Consider the following 19023-nt stretch of genomic DNA (forward strand, 5'->3'; position numbering starts at 1 on the left):
GAGCCAAGATCACGCCATTGCACTCCAGCCTAGGTGACAAAGTGAGACCCTGTCTCAGAAAAAAACAAAACAATACAAAAACCAAAGTTGTGTATCTATTTTCCCCCTTCTTCCATGACCCCAAATGTACTCTCTGACCTTCTGCCTTTTCTGCCTCCTGCTGTCCTCCTGATCCTTGACATTCCAGTTCCTCTAGGAAGATTTCCTTGACTCCTGGGCTGGAATGTACTTCCCCTATGGCATATCTTTTGTATTTGAAAAATCTAGGGCTGAGTGTGGTGGTTCACCTCTGTAATCCCAGCACTTTGGGAGGCTGAGGCGGGTGGATTGCTTGAGCCCAGGAGTTCGAGACCAGCCTGGGCAACATAGCGAAACCCCATCTCTACAGATAATAATAATAATAAAAAATTGGCCTGTTGTAGTGGCATGTGTCTGTAGTCCCAGCTACTTGGGAGGCTGAGGTGGAAGGATCACTTCAGCCTGGGAGGCTGAGGTTGCAGTGAGCCGTTGACGTCACTGCATTCCAGCCTGGGTGAAAGAGCAAGACCGTGTCTCAAAAAAAAAAAAAAAAGAAAAATCTAGTTCACTTACTTGAGACTTATTGTTTGAGCATTTCTTTTCTGTGATTACAGTAGGTTTGAGTTCTATAATGAAACTGTAAGCCTCTGAAGGAAAACAATGTCTGTATTGAGATTTTTAGTTCATTGAGGGTAGAAAGCCTGTATCACAGTCATTCATTCATGTATATATTTACTGGGTGCTCCCTATTGTGAGGCAGCAAAGTGCAGTAGAATAAGCATGAGTTCTGGAGTAAGACTTGGGTTAGAATCCAACTCTGTCACTTACTGTTATAACTGTGAACAAGGTCAATAACCTCTCTTAGTTTCCACTTAGGTATCTGTAAGTATGATAATACTTAGCTAAGACCTCTATTGACAAAATCTTACTGTACTGTAATTATGCTGTAAGGCTCTGTCTCACTTGAGATCAGCATTTCTGAAAGATGAGGGTAGGGTGGATGGCACTGCCTAATAGGGGGTGGTTCTGTGATGTGAGGGGAAGGGCTGGATGTCAATGACTGAAGGATGCTATTGGCATTCAGAACCCAGAGGCCAGGAATGCTAAATGTCGCGCAATGCAATGGACTATCATACAACACGAGTTGTTCTGCTCAAAATGCCAATAAGAAATATGTCATTGGGAAATACTACTTTATTTTATTTATATTTATTTATTTATTTTATTATTTTTTTAAGACAGAGTCTCTGTCACCCAGGCAGGCTGCAGCGCAGTGGCGCAATCTCGGCTCACTTGCAACCTCCACCTCCCAGGTTTAACCGAATCTCCTGCCTCAGCCTTCCAAGTAGCTGGAATTACAGGCGCACGCCACCACACCCAGCCTTATTTTTATTTTTAAAGATAGTCTTGCTCTATTGCCTGGGCTGCAGTGCTGTGATATGGTCATAGCCCACTGCAGCCTTGAATTCCTGGGCTTAAGCGATTCTCCCACCATAGCCTCCCAAACAGCTGGAACTACAGGTGCACACCACCACACCTGGCTAATTTTTTTTTTTTTTTGGTAGAGATGGGGTCAAGAGGAGGACCTCATGTGATCCTCCTGCCTTGGCCTACCAAAGTGCTAGGACTACAGGCTTGAGTCACTGTGCTGGGCCTGAGAAACACTACTTTATATTCAAAAATATTACCATTCATCTTTATATTCTCAGTGTGTAGCACAGCCCTAATGTAGAAACAAATGTATGTCAATGAAATGAAAAAACAAATTGTAATGACATCATTTGATTATGTGCCATAAAACAAACTGGATTAGAGCCAAGTATGTCAAAGGTACAGCTCTGGTCATGTCAGCCACTATTGTTGTATTTTTCATGCTCAAGGTCCATTATGTGCTTAAAGACATATTTGAGTCAGGCCAGGCATGGTGGCTCACGCCTGTAATCTCAGCACTTTGGGAGGCCGAGGTTGGTGGATCATGAGGTCAGGAGTTTGAGGCCAGCCTGGCCAACATGGTAAAACCCCATCTCTACTAAAAATACAAAAATTAGCCAGGTGTGGCGGTGGGCGCCTATAATACCTGGGCGACAAGAGCAAGACTCTGTCCCAAAAAAAAAGAAAAAAAAAAAAAAAAGAGACATATTTGAGTAGACCAAATGCTGTACTTTGAGAATTCCTGACAGGAAAATACTGACTACTTCTGCTAAGCAACCCTTGTTCAGCTGTATGGCCATTTCCATCTGAGCGCAGCCTGGCTAGTACAGGAAATGGAGCCATGTGGACTGCATGAGAAATGTATGTTCAGTAGCTACTCTCAGGCAGAAATTTCTAAAAGAATTAGTTTTTATGAATCTTAGAAATCCAGGTCTTCTCCTCATATTCTACTTACCTTTTGCAAATCAATGGAAAGCTGCTGAATGAGTGCTTGGAGCTCTTGTTCCTTTTGTTCCAGGGCTGTGATCTTACTTTCTGCACCTGTTTTTGAAGCTATCACGTGATCTCTTCATCAAAAGAAAGCAGACAATGAACAAATTTGGATATCTCATCTAATACACAGTCTTCTGCAGGAAAAACACAAATGGTTCCTTCTGTGTCAGGGCTACAAGCATCATTAGCCACATGCAGGTTTTCAATGGAAAAAGCCTCGGCTCTCTCTGAAGCAGGAGCCCAAAGAGAAAAAGTCCACCCTAGTTTAAGAAAGAAATCCTGACCTGCCTTTCCTTAGTCTATTAATACTTTACAAACTAAAACCACACTGAATTGCTCAGCAGGGTGGAACTGTCCTGAGTTTCAGCAGCTGAAGGGGAAAATGGGTTGGAGGTGGGGTGAGGCCTGAGTCCTAGGCAGGTAAGGATGTGTCCAGAAGCCTTTGCCAGCACCGGAATCAGAAAGTGGTGTAATGAACAATGGGGAAAGGTGGGCAGGCCATAGCCAGAACTACACTAACACCTCTTCCCAAGGGCCCCACAGACCAAGCAAGAACCTCTGCTCTTCCAGCGTTGAGTAGTGTCTCTGCAATTCTTCTAGCTTCTGGCTTAAGTCTGATGACATCTGATTGGAGTTCATCAACTCCTCCTGGGTACGACTAAGTTCTCTGGTTCGTGCCTCCAATTCTTGTTCCATTTTCCCTAGACTTTCTTCTTTTTTTAAAAGCTGACACAAAAATACAAAGTTTCATTGGGCTATGCTAAGAAAAATACACTTAAGATCGGGCATGCTGGCTCACGCCTGTAATCCCAACACTTTGGGAGGCCGAGGCAGGTGGATCACTTGAGGTCAGGAGTTTGAGACCAGCCTTGCTGACATGGCAAAACCCTATCTCTACTAAAAATACAAACATTAGCCGGGCATGGTGGCGGGTGCCTGTAATCCCAGCTACTCAGGAGGCTGAGGCGGGAGAATCACTTGAACCCGGGAGGTGGAGGTTGCAATTAGCCAAGATCGCACCACTGCACTCCAGCCTGGGTGACAGAGCTAGGCTCCATCTCAAAAAAAAAAAAGAAGTAAAAAAGAAAAATACACTTAAAAACAAATCTCGGCTGGGTATGGTGGCTCATGCCTGTAATCCCACCATTTGGGGAGGTTGAGGCATGCATATCGTTTGAGCCCAGGAGTTTGAGACCAGCCTGGGTAACATGGCGAAACACCACCTCTACAAAAAATACAAAAATTAGCCGGGCATGGTAGTGCGCCTGTAGTCCCAGCTACTTGGGAGGCTTAGGTGGAAGAATTCCTTGAGTCTGGGAGGTCGAGGCTGCAGTGGGCCATGATCATGCCACTGCACTCCAGCTTGGGTGACAGAGTGAGACTCTATCTCAAAAAAAAAAAAAAAAAGAAAAAAGAAAGAAAGAAAGGAAAGAAAAAAAAAACCTAAGCTTGTCAGGCATGGTGGCACACACCTATAGTACATGCTTACAGTCCCAGTTACTTGGGAGGCTAAAGAGGGAGGAGAGCTTGAGCCCACGAATTTGAGGCTGCAGTGTGCTATGATCGCACCTGTGAGTAGCCATTATACTCCAGCCTGGGCAACATTGTGAGACTCCATCTATTTAAAAAAAAAAATGTGGACCAATAGCCAAACTTCTATAACATTTTTGTGGGCTTATAAGAGAATTTATATACCCAGTAGTTAAAAACAAAACAAACAAACAAAAAAAAAACAAAACAAAACAGAAAAAGAACATTTCAAACAGAACTTTTCTATTTTAATAAATTTAAAAACATACAAATATGATTAATATTACATATTACTGGTGTATGTTTATCAGCAATTAGAGAGTGATGACTGGTAAAATCAGAGTGAATAATCATCTATTCAGTATTTAGCTACTAAAACAAAAATGCATACCATGTGCTTTATTTTACTTAGTTCCTGCTGCTGGAACCCCTCTAATTCATCCATTTCATCTCTCCTTTGGAAAAGATTCATACTCTGGTTCTTCATTTCCTGTAACTGAGCTGTCAGAATATTTTTCTCCTATTTGAAAGCAGAAGACATCAACTCAGGCAACGAAAGCATTAGAAATCTGTATTACGAAAGTGAAAATCTTTTCTTTTTTAAAATTTTTGTCTTTAGAGACAGAGTCTCACTAGTTGCCCAGGCTGGCCTTGAACTCCTGGGCTCAAGCAATCCTCCCGCCTTGGTCTCCCAAAGTGCTAAGATTACAGACATGAGCCACCACACCCGGCCTGAAAGTGGAATTCTTAATAAAGGAAAAATCTTCAGGAAATCTCATGCCAGTGGACAATAATGCATTGATAATGGAAAGCATTACAGAAATATGGCATTATTTACAAATTCTTTAATTGAATTAATCCTTTAACTAGAGAATTTAACTCTTTATTTAAAAATAAATGTGTTTTAAATAATTGTGAAAAAGGGGAATAAAAGCAACAATTACGTAGAACCTTTTTTTTTTTTTTTTTTTTTTTTGGTAGAGACAGGATCTTGCTCTGTTATCCAGGCTGATCTTGAACTCCTGGCCTCAAGACATTCTCCTGCCTCAGCCTCTCAAAGTGTTGATAGATATGAGCCATCGTGCATGGCCTATGTAGAACTTTAAAGTTCTTACATCTGTTTAGCAAGTCCAGATATATATTTTGTGTGTCTATTCTTTCGTCGTTGTTGTTTGTTTTTTGACACAGAGTCTCACTCTGTTGCCCAGGTTGGTTTGCAGTGGTGCGATCTCGGCTTACTGCATCCTCTGCCTCCCAGGTTGAAGTGATTCTCATGCCTCAGCTTCCTGAGTACCTGAGACTACAGGCATGCACCACCATGCCCGGCTAATTTTTCTACTTTTAGTAGAGATGAGGTTTCACCATGTTTGCCAGGCTGGTCTCGAACTCCTGACTTCAGGTGATCCACCCACCTCCGCTTCCCAAAGTGCTGGGATTACAGGCGTAAGCCACTGTGCCCAGCCTTATTTTACATGTCTATTCTTAGTGACACACTGAACTGACTGAAAAACATGAGTAACCAGTAAGATTGAATGCCCGAAAAAAATTAAATGCACGTAGATTAAAAGTAGAACTGATTTCAGTTAACAAGTAAAAAAAATAAAAAAAAATTAGACATGACTGGTGTCAGCAGGTTACAATTTATTAAATGATCATTTCTAGCAGTGGACTCTTGCCTCTAATCCCAGCACTTTGGGAGGCCAAGGTGGGCCTATCGGTTGAGCACAGGAGTTGGAGACCAGCCTGGGCAACATGGTAAAACCCCATCTCTATAAAAAATACAAAAAAATTAGCCAGGCGTGGTGGCATGTGCTTGTAATCCCAGCTACTCAGGAGGCTGAGGTGGGAGAATCACCTGAGCCTGAGAAGTCGAGGCTGCAGTGAGCTATGACTGTGCCACTGCACTACACTCCAGCCTGGGCATTGTGGTGAGACCCTGTCTCAAAAAAAAAAAAAAAAAAAGAAAAAAGAAAAAAGGATTCTCTTAAGGACTAACCCTGCTGTTACAGTTTCTAATTCTTGACTGAAAAAAAAAAAAAACTTTAACGACGAAAAGTAGCTTCGAAGACCTATATAGATGTCTCATTACTATTTCCTACTCTAGAAAATTTCCCCAACCTCTCACACCTGTAATCCCAGCACTTTGGGAGGCCGAGGCAGACAGATCACGAGGTCAGGAGATCGAGACCATCCTGGCTAACACAGTGAAACCCTGTCTCTACTAAAAATACAAAAAAATTAGCCAGGTGTGGTGGCAGGTGCCTGTAGTCCCAGCTACTTGGGAGGCTGAGGCAGGAGAATGGAGTAAACCCGGGAGGCCGAGCTTGCAGTGAGCCAAGATCACGCCACTGTACTCCAGCCTGGGCGACAGAGCAAGACTCCGTCTCAAAAAAAAGAAAAATTTTCCCCAACCTCTCCTTCAAAAGAACAAAAACAAAACAAAGAGAAAATTCCCTTTGTGAACCTTGTGAACCTAAGTAGGTTTTTTAGTTGGTTCAGTCCTATATGGATACCCTTTACCAAAATTTTAAAAGATAAAAAAACAGTTCAATGAGAATTTCAATTGCCATAATCTTAAGAGTTTCTTTTATGGCAAGAAAACCTTAACCCAACCCATATCTCCATATTTAAGAAGACTGTCATTAATAGCATATCTTTGAGGATTTTTTTTTTTTTTTCAAGCACAGGTTTCCTTGGGATTTGACTTTTCTATAATTCTTTCCTTATATAAAAATGTTGCCAGGCACAGTGGCTCATGACTGTAATCCTAGCACTTTGGGAGGCCAGGCAGGAGGATCACTTTGGTCTAGGAGTTCAAAACCAGCCTGGGCAACACAGTGAGACCTCATCTCTATTAAAATTTTTTTAAAAATTAGCTGGGCACTGTGGCTCAAGCCTGCAGTCCTGGCTACTCAGGAAGTCTACGTGGGAAAATCATTTGAGCCCAGGAGGTTGAGGCTGCACTGAGCTGTGATTGTGCCACTCCCAGCCTGGGCAACAGAACAACCCCTTGTCTCAAAAAAAGTTAATGTATTCTCTCAGCTTGATAATCAGATTTCTATAGAACAGAAAGTAAAGTTAACTTGGTGTTTTATGGAAAAAAAATAGTTGACACTAATGATTATTTTAAAACTAAAATGTTTTTCCAATTGTAGACTTGAAATTTCATCTCGTTTATATGTGGGAGCCAGGAATATATTACTTAAGGTACCTGTACGGTGTTATGCAAGCAATGGTACTAGAATAATCAATTTCCTCATCTACATCTAGCCAAGAGGTTCTCATATATGTTCAATGCTGAGCCTTGAGAAATGCTTTCCTTCCCCACTGCTTCATCTTTAAGTGTTCCTAATATTACCACGTGTCAATCAGAACCGCAGCAGGAAAGAGACGGCCATCTCAAATCAGGCATTTTGAGGATGGTTTAATAAAGGGGCTTATCAAAGCTGTGGGATGGGTAAGATAGCCCAAAAGATAATGTGCTGGCAACAGTTGGCCATAAAGAGGCAAAAAGATGAAGAGGTTATAGGAAACCCAGAGAGACAAAAACTATGTCAAGAAGGCAAACCAAAGGTCCAACTGAAGCTGTGACTTTTGGCCATGGGATGCAACTAAGCTGAAGAGAGCCCACATGGAGAAAGGTGGGGGAAGAAACATCCTGACCACATCTTCTTTCACACATGGTTCTTTCAGGGTTCCCCACTGGCTGAACCCAACCGGATGCCAGAGGGCATTTTGAGCCCTGCTGATACAGTTTCTATCGGCGTTCAGGTACACAGAGAAAGGGAAGAGAGGAGGAGTGCAGAGTATATCAAGAGGGGCAAACAAAAGACATCCTGCACATTTACCAAAAAAGGGGAGGATCAGAGCTTTTCAAGTCAGCATCTAATCATAAACTGTCCTGCTTCCAAGAGGTGGTATAGCAATCAGTATGTTGGTTACCGGATAAAACGTTTTCCATACCCCAGAGACGAGACCAACAAAAATGAGACAAAAATAAAGATGAACTAACCTTTTCAAGCTGATCCATCTTTTCTGACCATTCCTAAAACAAAACAATAAAAAAGCATGGTTTCCAGTGAAGAGTATCTGTAATACCAAGATTTTCAGAAAACAAAACAACCCAACTCTTCCCAGAAAGCAACTAACCAAACAAAAAAGCCAATTTAAAAAAAATCTATAAACTTGGTTTAATATTAAGAAAGGCAAGAGTCATAAAAGTAGAAGAAAATGAACTTTATCTAAGATTCTAGAATAGAATGAATTCATGAATATAAGCCTGCAGATTTTTACTAAGCAGGGCACCCAAGAAAAGCTGTATCTGCTGTTCTGATGCAGCTTTTTGGCTTGTTCCTGGGAGTTTTGCCATGAGTACTGTTATTTCTTGGGAGTGGGTAGCTGGGACCAGCTGAGTTGAGTAATTCTGGAAATGATGTTTAGAAATTAATTCCTGAAACTGGGGGAGTAGGGGGGATCTTTTGCAGTCCCTGATAATTATTTTCCTTTTCATTTTGATTTTACCAACATGCTTTATGCCATCTGTGTAAGTCAAAAGAAAAAGAATTATGCCCCTTATAAACAAACCATAAAATAGTGGGGAAAAAAAAGCCCATTTGCACAAAGGCAATATCCTGATTGCCTATAATCAGAATCCATCAATTTTAGATTATTTCTTCATTTATATACATTCATACCACAGTTATCCACTAAGTATTGGTAAATTGTATTTTTTCTGGCTAGTAAATGTCCCAGATGATGAACAGACACTTTAAAACCAACCAACCAACCCACCTCCTCCAGATGAAATAAATTATATAATTTCTTAAGTGAAACAATAAACTCTGTCTTAATAAATCAAAATTAACATTATAATATATTGATGCTTATCTTAAATTTAAAATGTCATCTATTATTTTGAACAAAATATACTTCATAATTACTGTAATAGCCAGTAACAGAATTATTTTCCTTCCTTGTGGTTATTCATTCAGCATCTTCCAGAGGTTGGTTCTGTTGAGATTATAGGATTTCCCCTCTGTCCAGCTGGTTGGGATTGAAGAAACGTGGGAACAGAGGTTGGAAGAACTCTGTATACTATGGATTATGACTAGGTTAATAACATCTTCTCCAGGATAAAAGGCAAATGTTTGGGGGTTAGACTTTCAGAGAGGTTTTTAGAGGGGAGAGACCTTTTCTCTTATTTTGGGGCCTGCCATCAGATTACAGATACACTATTTCCCTTCTCAATTTTATGAAACTACACAGATACAAGGAATGATACGCTCACATTCTGGACACATTTCATGATTAGAACTGTAAAGTTTCTTCACTTTACAAGAAAAGGCCAAAGAAAATCTTAACGAACTTTTAACATTTCTCTTCTCCTAGGCTATAAATATTTTCTATAGGTTATGTCATGATTTTTGAAATCACGTCACTAAGTGAAATCTTTCCACCAGTTCTGGGCAGTGCCACATATAAAATACCTGGTCCTTCCTGGCTAATGCCAAAGCCAGTCCTTCTGCCATTTTGGCTCTGTTGGCTTGGAATGTCTCATTCTGCTCTTGAAATTTCCGCATGGAAGCTGTTAACAAAGAGGCTCTATTTGAGATATGAAAACACTTCAGAAACAGCATGACAAATAGCTCATGTGATTACAACTGTCACCTAATGAAAAAGGCCAAAGTCACATAAGTGGATTGTGATACCAGGAAAAGCTGGATCCACCTCAACTTTCCAGAAGAATATTTTGGCCTTGGTAATAGACCACAGTTTTTGTTTGTTTGTTTCCTTATTGTTTTTGTTTTTCGTAATAGACAAGTATATATGTTTACAAAGATGCCAAAAGGTAACTTTTTAAATGGTACAATGATAGAACACTGAGTTAGGTAGGTTGCCAGAAAACATCAAAGCTGATGCTAAGTGATGGCTACTACCACTTTATCAGAATTAAAAACAAAAACAAAAATCAAAACAAACAAAAAAACCTTTCTTTTACTTTATTTTCCTTAAAAGTTTTAGTACATATCAACAAAAAAAATAACTTTCTACTTCTACTAACATCTTTCTTGGATGGTACCCAAAGAATATATGATTGAGGGTAGACCACACAAAATGTATGATTTATTGCTGAAGGAGTGATGACAGGGATTTCTCCCAGTTACTCAACACAGCAGTAATGAAGCTGTGGTGAGAACCCATTTCCTAATCCAGACCTAAGGGATGGGTACTAGATTTTATTAAAACCTGAGGGTAGCCTAAATAAAGGGGTCAACTGGATAGAGACAAGCTGATACACATAATGACCTACTCCTAAGAGTCATGCCCATAAGCCAACATAAATAAAACTTGCATACTTATAAATATCATCCAAATGTTGTTATCAACCTGATTAAGAAGTATACTACTTATAAAATAAAGATTTGTGCTTTCAAGAAGGACAAACTTAACCATACACTATTGTTTCATTTCAAAAAACTAAACCTTGAAAAGATTGAAAAAAGCAGGAAAAAAATACGTACAATCCTGGTGTTTTTCTAATGCAATTTCAAGCTTCTCTTTTATCTTCTGCAAGTTTCGGACCTGTTCAGCATAGTCTTGGGTGAGGAGGGTGACGCACATACCAGAAATGGACAAACATCAGGAAAGGAAGTTAATTAAACAAAAAAATGAATGGAAATGATGATGATTTTCTTAACCTGAAAACCATTCCTGTTAAGGAAAGCTAGGCAGACAGCCTCCCATTAACAATGAACAACACAGGAAAACAAGTATAGTACAAACTATCCATGGTGTATAAATGGTGAGTACAAAAAGGCAAGTTTGTTTAGCCTTGATAGAAAACAAGAATTAGGCTTAGCCTGGTGATCAGAAATGTCCTGCTATGAAAAACACAGATTTATCTCATGACTTAATTTCAAATCTCAGTTTCCACTTCCTTTTCCAGCCTTGGCAGTAGGATAGATCAAAGTGAACTCACTAAACAGCTCGATTATAGTCCACACAACTCAGGAACAGTAGTTAGGGCAATAACAAACACCTTAGGTGCAGCATTGTCTTTATAGTGATAGCACTTAATTCTCTAAAAAAGTGAGCTCCCTTTCTACACAGGAGCTTGGTAACCTACGCTATATTAAATGTGAATGTCAGAATTAATTATCTAGGTGGCCAAAGAAGATAGTTATGGTTTAGTGAAAACATAGACAGTAGCTCAAATCCCAACTCTGTCAGTCCTTAGCTGGGGACCTTAAGCAAATTATTGGTCCTGTAGTATTAGTTTCTTCATATATTAAATGATGATATTAATTGTACCTACCACAAAAGATGCATTAGATAATAAAACATTTTACGTGCCTTAAGTGCTTCGCACACAGTGCTCAATAAAATGTAGCTCTTATTGTTACTGTGACTATTACCATTACTCATACTAATACTGTAGGACAATACTCAGCACATAGTGGGCCTAGTAAATGTCAGCGCTCTTCCCTGTCCCTTCTCTAACGTAAGTCAAGCTCAACTATTCTTCCTACCATATGGGGAAGGTCCATATATTATTTCATAACTCTCTCTCCAACATTAAACAAATGTAAAATTACTTTACCTCTGTTACTGATATTATTCATGGGTAGGAGTAACAGGATAGCAACAATTAAGTTTAAAGCAGATGGAATTAAGACTCTAGCATCAAATAAATCTGGGTTTGGATCCCAGCTCTACCACTTACTACTTGTGAGGACTTAACCTTGCTAAGCCTAATAAGGCTCTAGTGAGGACAAAATAATTAACTGGTAGTTGTGAGCTATGCTATGAACTTTTGATAACTACACAAACACAAATACTTCACATACAATTTGGTGAATTTGGGTCTGATAGCTACACAAATATAAATATTTCACATACCACTTGGTGAATTTGGGTCTGCTGTTTTACTCCAATAAAATGGGCATTAAAAGGCCAAGAGACAAAAAGAGACACAGAAGCCATGAACCACTTTACAGGATGAAGCTTTCCAAATGTATCCACTGGCAGAAACCAAAATAATAACTCACAATTCTATCATGACCATGCCCTCCTCAGGCAAAGGATATAATGGGAGCTGTGTAAATTGTAAACTGCACACAAAAGACATAATGAGAGTGACACCTTCTATGCAGGTGCTGAAGTCAGAAATACCATTGAAAAGTGGCCCAAAGACCTACAACAACACTTACACAGGTGGTATGAGCTGCAGGAAGTGGCAACACAGCACCAGTCTCTGGTGCTGATGAATCCAATATCTGTCGGCCATTCCCTTTAAATACTAACCCCATCCCTTTCCACCTGAAAGCAGGCTATGCTCATGGTGGAAGATGGTCAAACCTATTGTACATATATTATTATTATCTTTTATTTCCATGGCTAGAAACCTCAGGAGCAGAAAAAATTTTTTAATAAACTTTCAAATTCAGTTTTGAATTTATACTATTTACTACACTAACAAAAGAAGAGGGTATACTTGCTCCTTTCTAAAAAGATCAAAATGATATGTGAAAATAACTATAAAGTCATCCTATATGGCTATCTTATAGGAAGAGAGTCAAGCAAGGCAAGTTTCCTGTTGTTTGCTTTTTATGAGTTCTTAGACATACCAGAAAGTCTGGCCTCTAACTTCCGTATCTGTTCATTCCTTCTCAGAAGCTGGGATGAAAGATCTTCTCTGGAGCTGCTTCCATCGGAAGCCTGTTGAGGTAGACACAAGGAAGGTCGTATTCATATATGTGTGAGACCACAGTACTGAGCCAGAAAGTGACAAGTCTTATTTTAGGTTTGGTTACACTTTAATTAATTGTAATCACTGAAAAGCTGGGCCTAGTTTCTCTACCTGGAAAGTGGAAGCAACGCTTTCTTCCTCTTATAAAGTGAAGGAGAGAGGAGATGCTAAACAGATCAATTGTATGTGTACACATGCTACTGAAATAAATAATAGTAAATAGATCCATTATTACAGCAAGTATATAATACAAAAACTATATTTGCCATGATAAAAAAAAATCACTTTATCTTTCCAAAAGTAAAGTCCTGGGATAAAGAAGGCGGGGGTTCTTTAGGGATCAAAAGCTGGTCTATGACTACGAATCTTTCACCGATATTGATAAAGTTTCAGTATCTTCATCTATAAAACAAACGGATATCAATCTAAAACCCTAACTTGCCTCATAGACTTCAGCAGATAATATGTATTCAACAAACCAATATATTAATGAGGCATACATTTTCCCCAACAAACCAGATTATTTTAAAATAAATGAATACTACTATTGCTATAGGCACTGCTTGCGATTGCTAATAACTCAGTTTTTAAAATCTTTTACTTTTCACTATACAATTTTTCAAAATATAGAAAGGGAGAGAGATTGGTCTAAAGAACGCTCTCCATCTACTTTCACAATTGCTGATGCTTTCCCTTATTTGCTTCATCAATTTTTATTTTTCTGAAGTAATTTAAATAACAGACATCATGACATTTCATCCTAAATACTCCAAAAACTAAGGCTATTTCTCTTCATAGGCAACATATGATTATCATTCCTAACAAAAAATACTAACATCCAGTCCTTAATCATGTTTCCCATTGTATCCCCAAAATGTTTTTAAAGATTATTCAATAATTCACCTCAAATATTCAACTGCATGTCCAGCCACTTGCCCATCCAATATGTACTGAGAGTCAGGACAGTGGACAGTTAAGAGGAGAGTCTCTGGTGTCAGAAAACCTTGCTTCAGGTTGCAGCTTTACCACTTATGAGCTGTAAGAACTTAGGCTCATTACTCAACTTCTCTGTGCACTGGTTTCCTCATTTGCAATCTGTGATAACGAATAGCATTTGCCTCACAGAGCTGTGATGAGGATTAAGTAAATCAATACTTGTCAAATCCCTAAAACACAGCCTGGCATATATTAGCTTTAATATGTGTCATCTATTACTAGTTGTCTTAGTCTGTTTGAGCTGCTATAATGAAATGCCATAGAATGTGTGACTTATAAACAACAGAAATGTATTTCTCACAGTTCTGGAGCCTAGGAAGTCCAAAATTAAGGTGCCAGGAGATTTGGTGTCTAGTGAGGACCCACTTTCTGGTTCATACATGACACCTTCTAGCTGTGCCCTCACATGGTGGAAGGGGCAAGGCAGCTTTCTGGGGCCTCTTTTGTAAGAGCACTAATCCCATTCATGAGGGTTCCTCCCTCATGAGCTAATCATCTCGGAGACGATTCACCTCCTCATTCCATCACTCTAGTGATTAGGTTTCAATATATCAATTTTTGGAGACACACATTCAGACCACAGCATTAGCAGTATAAGAAGCTGTTGTGATTATTACTGTTAGTGAGACATCCTATGTCTCACTACTGTGCTAAGCACTAGGAATAGTGGTGAAACAAAGAGCTCCTATCCAAAATAACAGCAGCAGCAGCAACAGAAGCTAATTATGAAATGCTTAGAGCCAGACGCCATGCTAAGTGCTTTACATTCTACGCAGAAGAACTGACATTACAGGCCTCAGACTGTTATCCTTAGAAAGGCCTGCTTTTAAGGTTGGTCCTTGGCTGGCATCTGGGAACTTAGATTTTGGGAGGGTTCCCATCATTCTGTTAAGAATGGCTCATTGTGCCTAAAATGTTTGTGCAAAAATATGGGTTTATGCTGAATACCTGGTTTCCTTCTGGAGTCTGGATTATTTATTTATTTATTTATTTATTTATTTATTTAGACACAGTCTCGCTCTGTCACCCAGGCTGGAGTGCAGTGGTACAATGTTGGCTCACTGTAACCTCTGCCTCTTGGGTTCAAGCGATTCTCCTGCCTCCTGAGTAGCTGGGACTACAGGTGTGTGTCACCATACTCAGCTAATATTTGTATTTTTAGTAGAGACAGGGTTTCGCCATGTTGGCCAGGCTGGTCTCAAATTCCTGACCTCAACTGATCCATCTGCCTTGGTCCCCCAAAGTGCTGGGATTACAGATGTGAGCCACCCTGCCTGGCCTGGATTCTGGAATTTTGATACATAGTAGGCAGAGGGTGTTCACATGACCAGTCCCCAATAAAAAGCCTGGACACTGAGTCTCTAATGAGCTTCCCTGGTAGACATTTTACATGTGTTGTCACAACTCACTGCTGGGAGAATGGAGCATGTCCTATGTAATTCCACTGGGAGAAGAATCTTGGAAGCTTGCACCTGTTTCCTCCAAGCTTTTCCCCATGCACCTTTTCCCTTTGCTGAGTCTGTTTTAGATCCTTTCACTGTAATAAATGATAGCAGTGAGTAAAACTATATGGTGAGTCTTGTGAGTCCTCCTAGTGAATAATTAAATCTGGGGATGATCTTGGGGATCCTTGACACGCATACTTTAATAAAGGTAGATACAGTTCCTATCCCCATTTTATAGATGTGAAAAATAAGGCAAGGAAAAATGAAGAAATTTGCCCAAAGTCACATAATAATAATAGAGCAGATATGACTCTATAACCTGACCTGAGTTCCTAAGGGCTACACTTTACTTATTGCCTTTCATGAAACTCCCAGTTCAGTGGAAGAGACAAACAAGCAAATCATCAATAATAATGCAGTACAGCAGGTGCTATTACAGAGGTTAGCAGAAGACAAGGCACCAAACAGCCAGGAGGGGTAAAGGGTAGGGGGCTGCCAGAGGAGAAGGTCAGGTCAAGGGAGTTTGCTGGAAGTAACATATGAGCTGAATCTTAAGATGCACAAGAGTCTGTCAGAGGAATGCAGGAGTGAAAGGGGAGATGAGACATTCTAGAGAGAGGAAATAGCATGTGCAAAAATTGTAGGCATGAAAGAATGTGGTCCATTCTAGAAAGTGCAATAAATTCAGTCTGGCTGTGGCACAGGGTGTAGGAAAGTACAGTGAGATAATGCTGGCCACATAAGCTGAGAGAAGACCATGACAGTTTACCATTACGCTATAATAATGAGTCTGTACTTCATCCTGAAAATAATGGGGAAGCCACTGAGTTTTATGAGTTTTAAGTACTGGAGAGACATGAACAGATCTGCTTTTAGAAAGATCACTTTGGGCTGTGCACAGTGGCTAGCACCTGCAGTCCCAGTACTTTGGGAGGCCAAGGTGGGCAGATCGTTTGAGCCCAGGAGTTTGAGACCAGCCTAAGCAACATGGCAAAACTCTGTCACTACAAAAAATACAAAAATTAGCTGGGTGTGGTGGCGCATGCCTGTAGTCCCAACTACTCAAGAGGCTGAAATGGGAGAATCGCTTGAGCCCAGGAGGTTAAGGCTGCAGTGGGCTGTGATCAGGCCACTGCACTCCAGCCTGGGTGACAGAAAGAAATCCCTGTCTCAAAGAAAAAAAAAGGTCAGTTTGGGGACAGGGAACCCAGATAGACTACAAGTTTGTCCCAGAAAGAAAGGCAGCTTGAAATCAAATGATAGTATAGGTTGAGTATCTCTTGCCCAAACAGGTTAGGATCAGAAGTGTTTTGGAGTTTGGATTTTTTCAGATTTTGGAATGTCTGCATATACATAATATAATATTTTGGGGATGGGACCCAAGTGTAAACGTGAAATTATGTTCCATATACGTTTTATACACATAGCCTGAGCATAATTTTATACAATATTTTAAATGATATTCATTAAACAAAGTTGTGTTAAGTATTTATGTGTAAATTTTCCACTTGTGGCCATGTTGGCGCTCAAAAAGTTTAAGATTTTGGAGTATTTCAGATTTCAAATTTTCAGATTAGGGATGCTTAACCTGTGCTAGTAAATGTACTACTAGAAGATGGAGTAGGGAGGCAAGTTTGAGACATTTAAGAAATGAAAGCTGCCTGTAATCCTAGCACTTTGGGAGGCCAAGGCAAGAGGATTGCCTGAACTCAGGAGTTCGAGACCAGACTGGGCACACGGTGAAACCTCATCTCTACTAAAAATACAAAAAGTTAGCCAAGTGTGGCGGTGTGTGCCTGTAGTCCCAGCTACTTGGGAGACTGAGTGAGGCAGGAGAATTGCTTGAACCCAGGGTCTAGCCTGGGAGACACAGCAAGACTCTGTCTCCAAAAAAAAAAAAAAAAAAAAAAGAAATAGAAGCCATAATACATGTTGACTGATTGGACACCAAGAAGTGAAAGGAGGGAAGAGTCTAAAATACCTCCAGGGTTTCTGGCTGGTGACTTGGGAAGATGAAGGTGCACATTTGGAGATAGAAATAATGAATTCAATTTTGTTCATTTAGAATTTGAGATGCCACAGAGGAGGCATCTGTTTGGAGAAACATATGCAGTTGGATATAAGGGTCTGGAGATAGGAACTGAGGATCAGGCTGTATTAAGTTCAAAACTTGAGAAATCCCAAAATAAATTTCTTCCTGAATCTGGGTCAATCTCTGTATTTGGAATACATTACTAAATAAAAGACTTCATTTAGCATGTCAGCATGAAGGCAAAGCAGGTCCTTCTGTCACAGAACCCAGCCTTAAAACTACATCCTTCAGCCCAATGCTCAAATGTGTGCTTATATGTCCTCTTAAATATAGGAGCCAGTGATAATGTAGATCTGGTAATCTTATTGCTCCATCCCGATAACCTAATAGCTTCTGCCATGTAATCTGACCTGGGATCCAGGCAGTACAAGAAAGCAGGAGGAAGACTCATCTGACAATGGAAACAATTCAAATGTCTACTGCCAGGAGAAGACAGAGATTAAATGTGGCCTTTTCAAATGCTGGGATCTTTTTTTTAAAAAAAGTCTTTAGAGACAGAGTCTTGCTCTGTTGCCTAAGCTGGAGTACAGCGGCACGATCATAGCTCACTACAATCTCAAACTCCTGGGCTCAAGCGATCCTCTTGCCTCTGCCTCCCAAGAAGCTAGGACTACAGGCATACCACCACCAACCAGGCAAATTAAAAAAAGAAAAAAAACTTTTGTAGAGATGCAGTCTTGCTATGTTGCCCAGGCTGGTCTTGAACTTCTGGCCTCAAGCAGTCCTTCTGCCTTAGCTTCCCAAAGCATTGGGATTACAGGCATGAGCTTCTGTGTCCAGCCTGGAATCTTATACAGCAGTAAAAATAAATGAACCACAGCTTCCTGTAACATGGATGCATTTTATAAGCATGTTGAATTAAATTTTAAAAAAGGAAATCCAAGAAGTCTACAGTGTGCAACTTTTATAACTTCAAAAACAAGCAGTATTAAATAATAAATTGTTTATGAATACATACATATCTGGTAAGATATTTTAAAAAGCAAGTAAATGAAAAATACAAAATTTAGAATAGTGGTTATGCTATCCTAAATTGGGTAGAGGAAATTGGAAGAAACATATAAGTGGCTTAACAGAATTGATAATGTTCTATCTCTTCAGATGAGTGATAGATTTACTTTATGCTTTATACTTTACATATATATTACATACATTCTTTTATATATATCCAGCATTATAAATGAGTTTTAAAGAATTTATTGCCAAGTGCGGTGGCTCACCCCTGTAATCCTAGCACTTTGGGAGACCGAGGCGGGAGGATCACGAGGTAAGGAGTTCCAGACCAGCCTGGCCAACACAGTGAAACTCTGTCTCTACTAAAAATACAAAAATTAGCTGGACGTGGTGGCAGGTGCCTGTAGTCCCAGCTACTCAGGAGGCTGAGGCAGGAAAATCGCTTGAACCCGGGAGATGGAGGTTGCAGTGAGCCGAGATTGTGCTGCTGCACTCCACCCTAGGTGACAGAGCGAGACTCTATCTCAAAAACAATAAACAAAAAACAAAAAAAAATTAGCCGGGTGTGGTGGTGGGCACCTGCAGTCCCAGCTACTTGGGACGCTGAGGCAGAAGAATTGCTTGAACCCGGGAGGTGGAGGATGCAATGAGCTGAGATCATGCCACTGCACTCCGGCCTGGCTGACAGAGTGAGACTCTGTCTCAAAAAAAAAAAAAAAAAAAAAAGAAAAGAAATTTATCTAACTTAAGAGGATCCTGTCATATGCAAAAGCCACACTTTATTTTTTAAGCATGACATTTCCCTCATATAGCAA

At 40.0% G+C, this 19023-nt stretch overlaps 1 protein-coding gene across 5 annotated transcripts in view; it reads right to left on the bottom strand.

The window, feature by feature from the left end:
- GOLGA1 (golgin A1) overlaps positions 1-19023 on the bottom strand; it is a 64462-nt gene that overhangs the window by 42067 nt on the left and 3372 nt on the right. For all 5 annotated transcript variants that reach the window (XR_010130420.1, XM_063697021.1, XM_004048597.5 and 2 more), the window contains exons 4-10: positions 12600-12690; positions 10494-10568; positions 9459-9556; positions 7985-8017; positions 4364-4492; positions 2999-3168; positions 2405-2516 (exon numbers count right to left, since the gene is read on the bottom strand). Coding sequence is in view for 4 of the 5 variants with exons in the window: in XM_063697021.1 (XP_063553091.1) it covers positions 2405-2516; positions 2999-3168; positions 4364-4492; positions 7985-8017; positions 9459-9556; positions 10494-10568; positions 12600-12690 (708 nt within the window). In the remaining variant the exon portion in view is untranslated. The remainder of the gene's footprint in view (positions 1-2404; positions 2517-2998; positions 3169-4363; positions 4493-7984; positions 8018-9458; positions 9557-10493; positions 10569-12599; positions 12691-19023) is intronic.

The sequence above is a fragment of the Gorilla gorilla genome, chromosome 13 (assembly GCF_029281585.2).
Source record: "Gorilla gorilla gorilla isolate KB3781 chromosome 13, NHGRI_mGorGor1-v2.1_pri, whole genome shotgun sequence".
Lineage (NCBI taxonomy): Eukaryota > Metazoa > Chordata > Mammalia > Primates > Hominidae > Gorilla > Gorilla gorilla.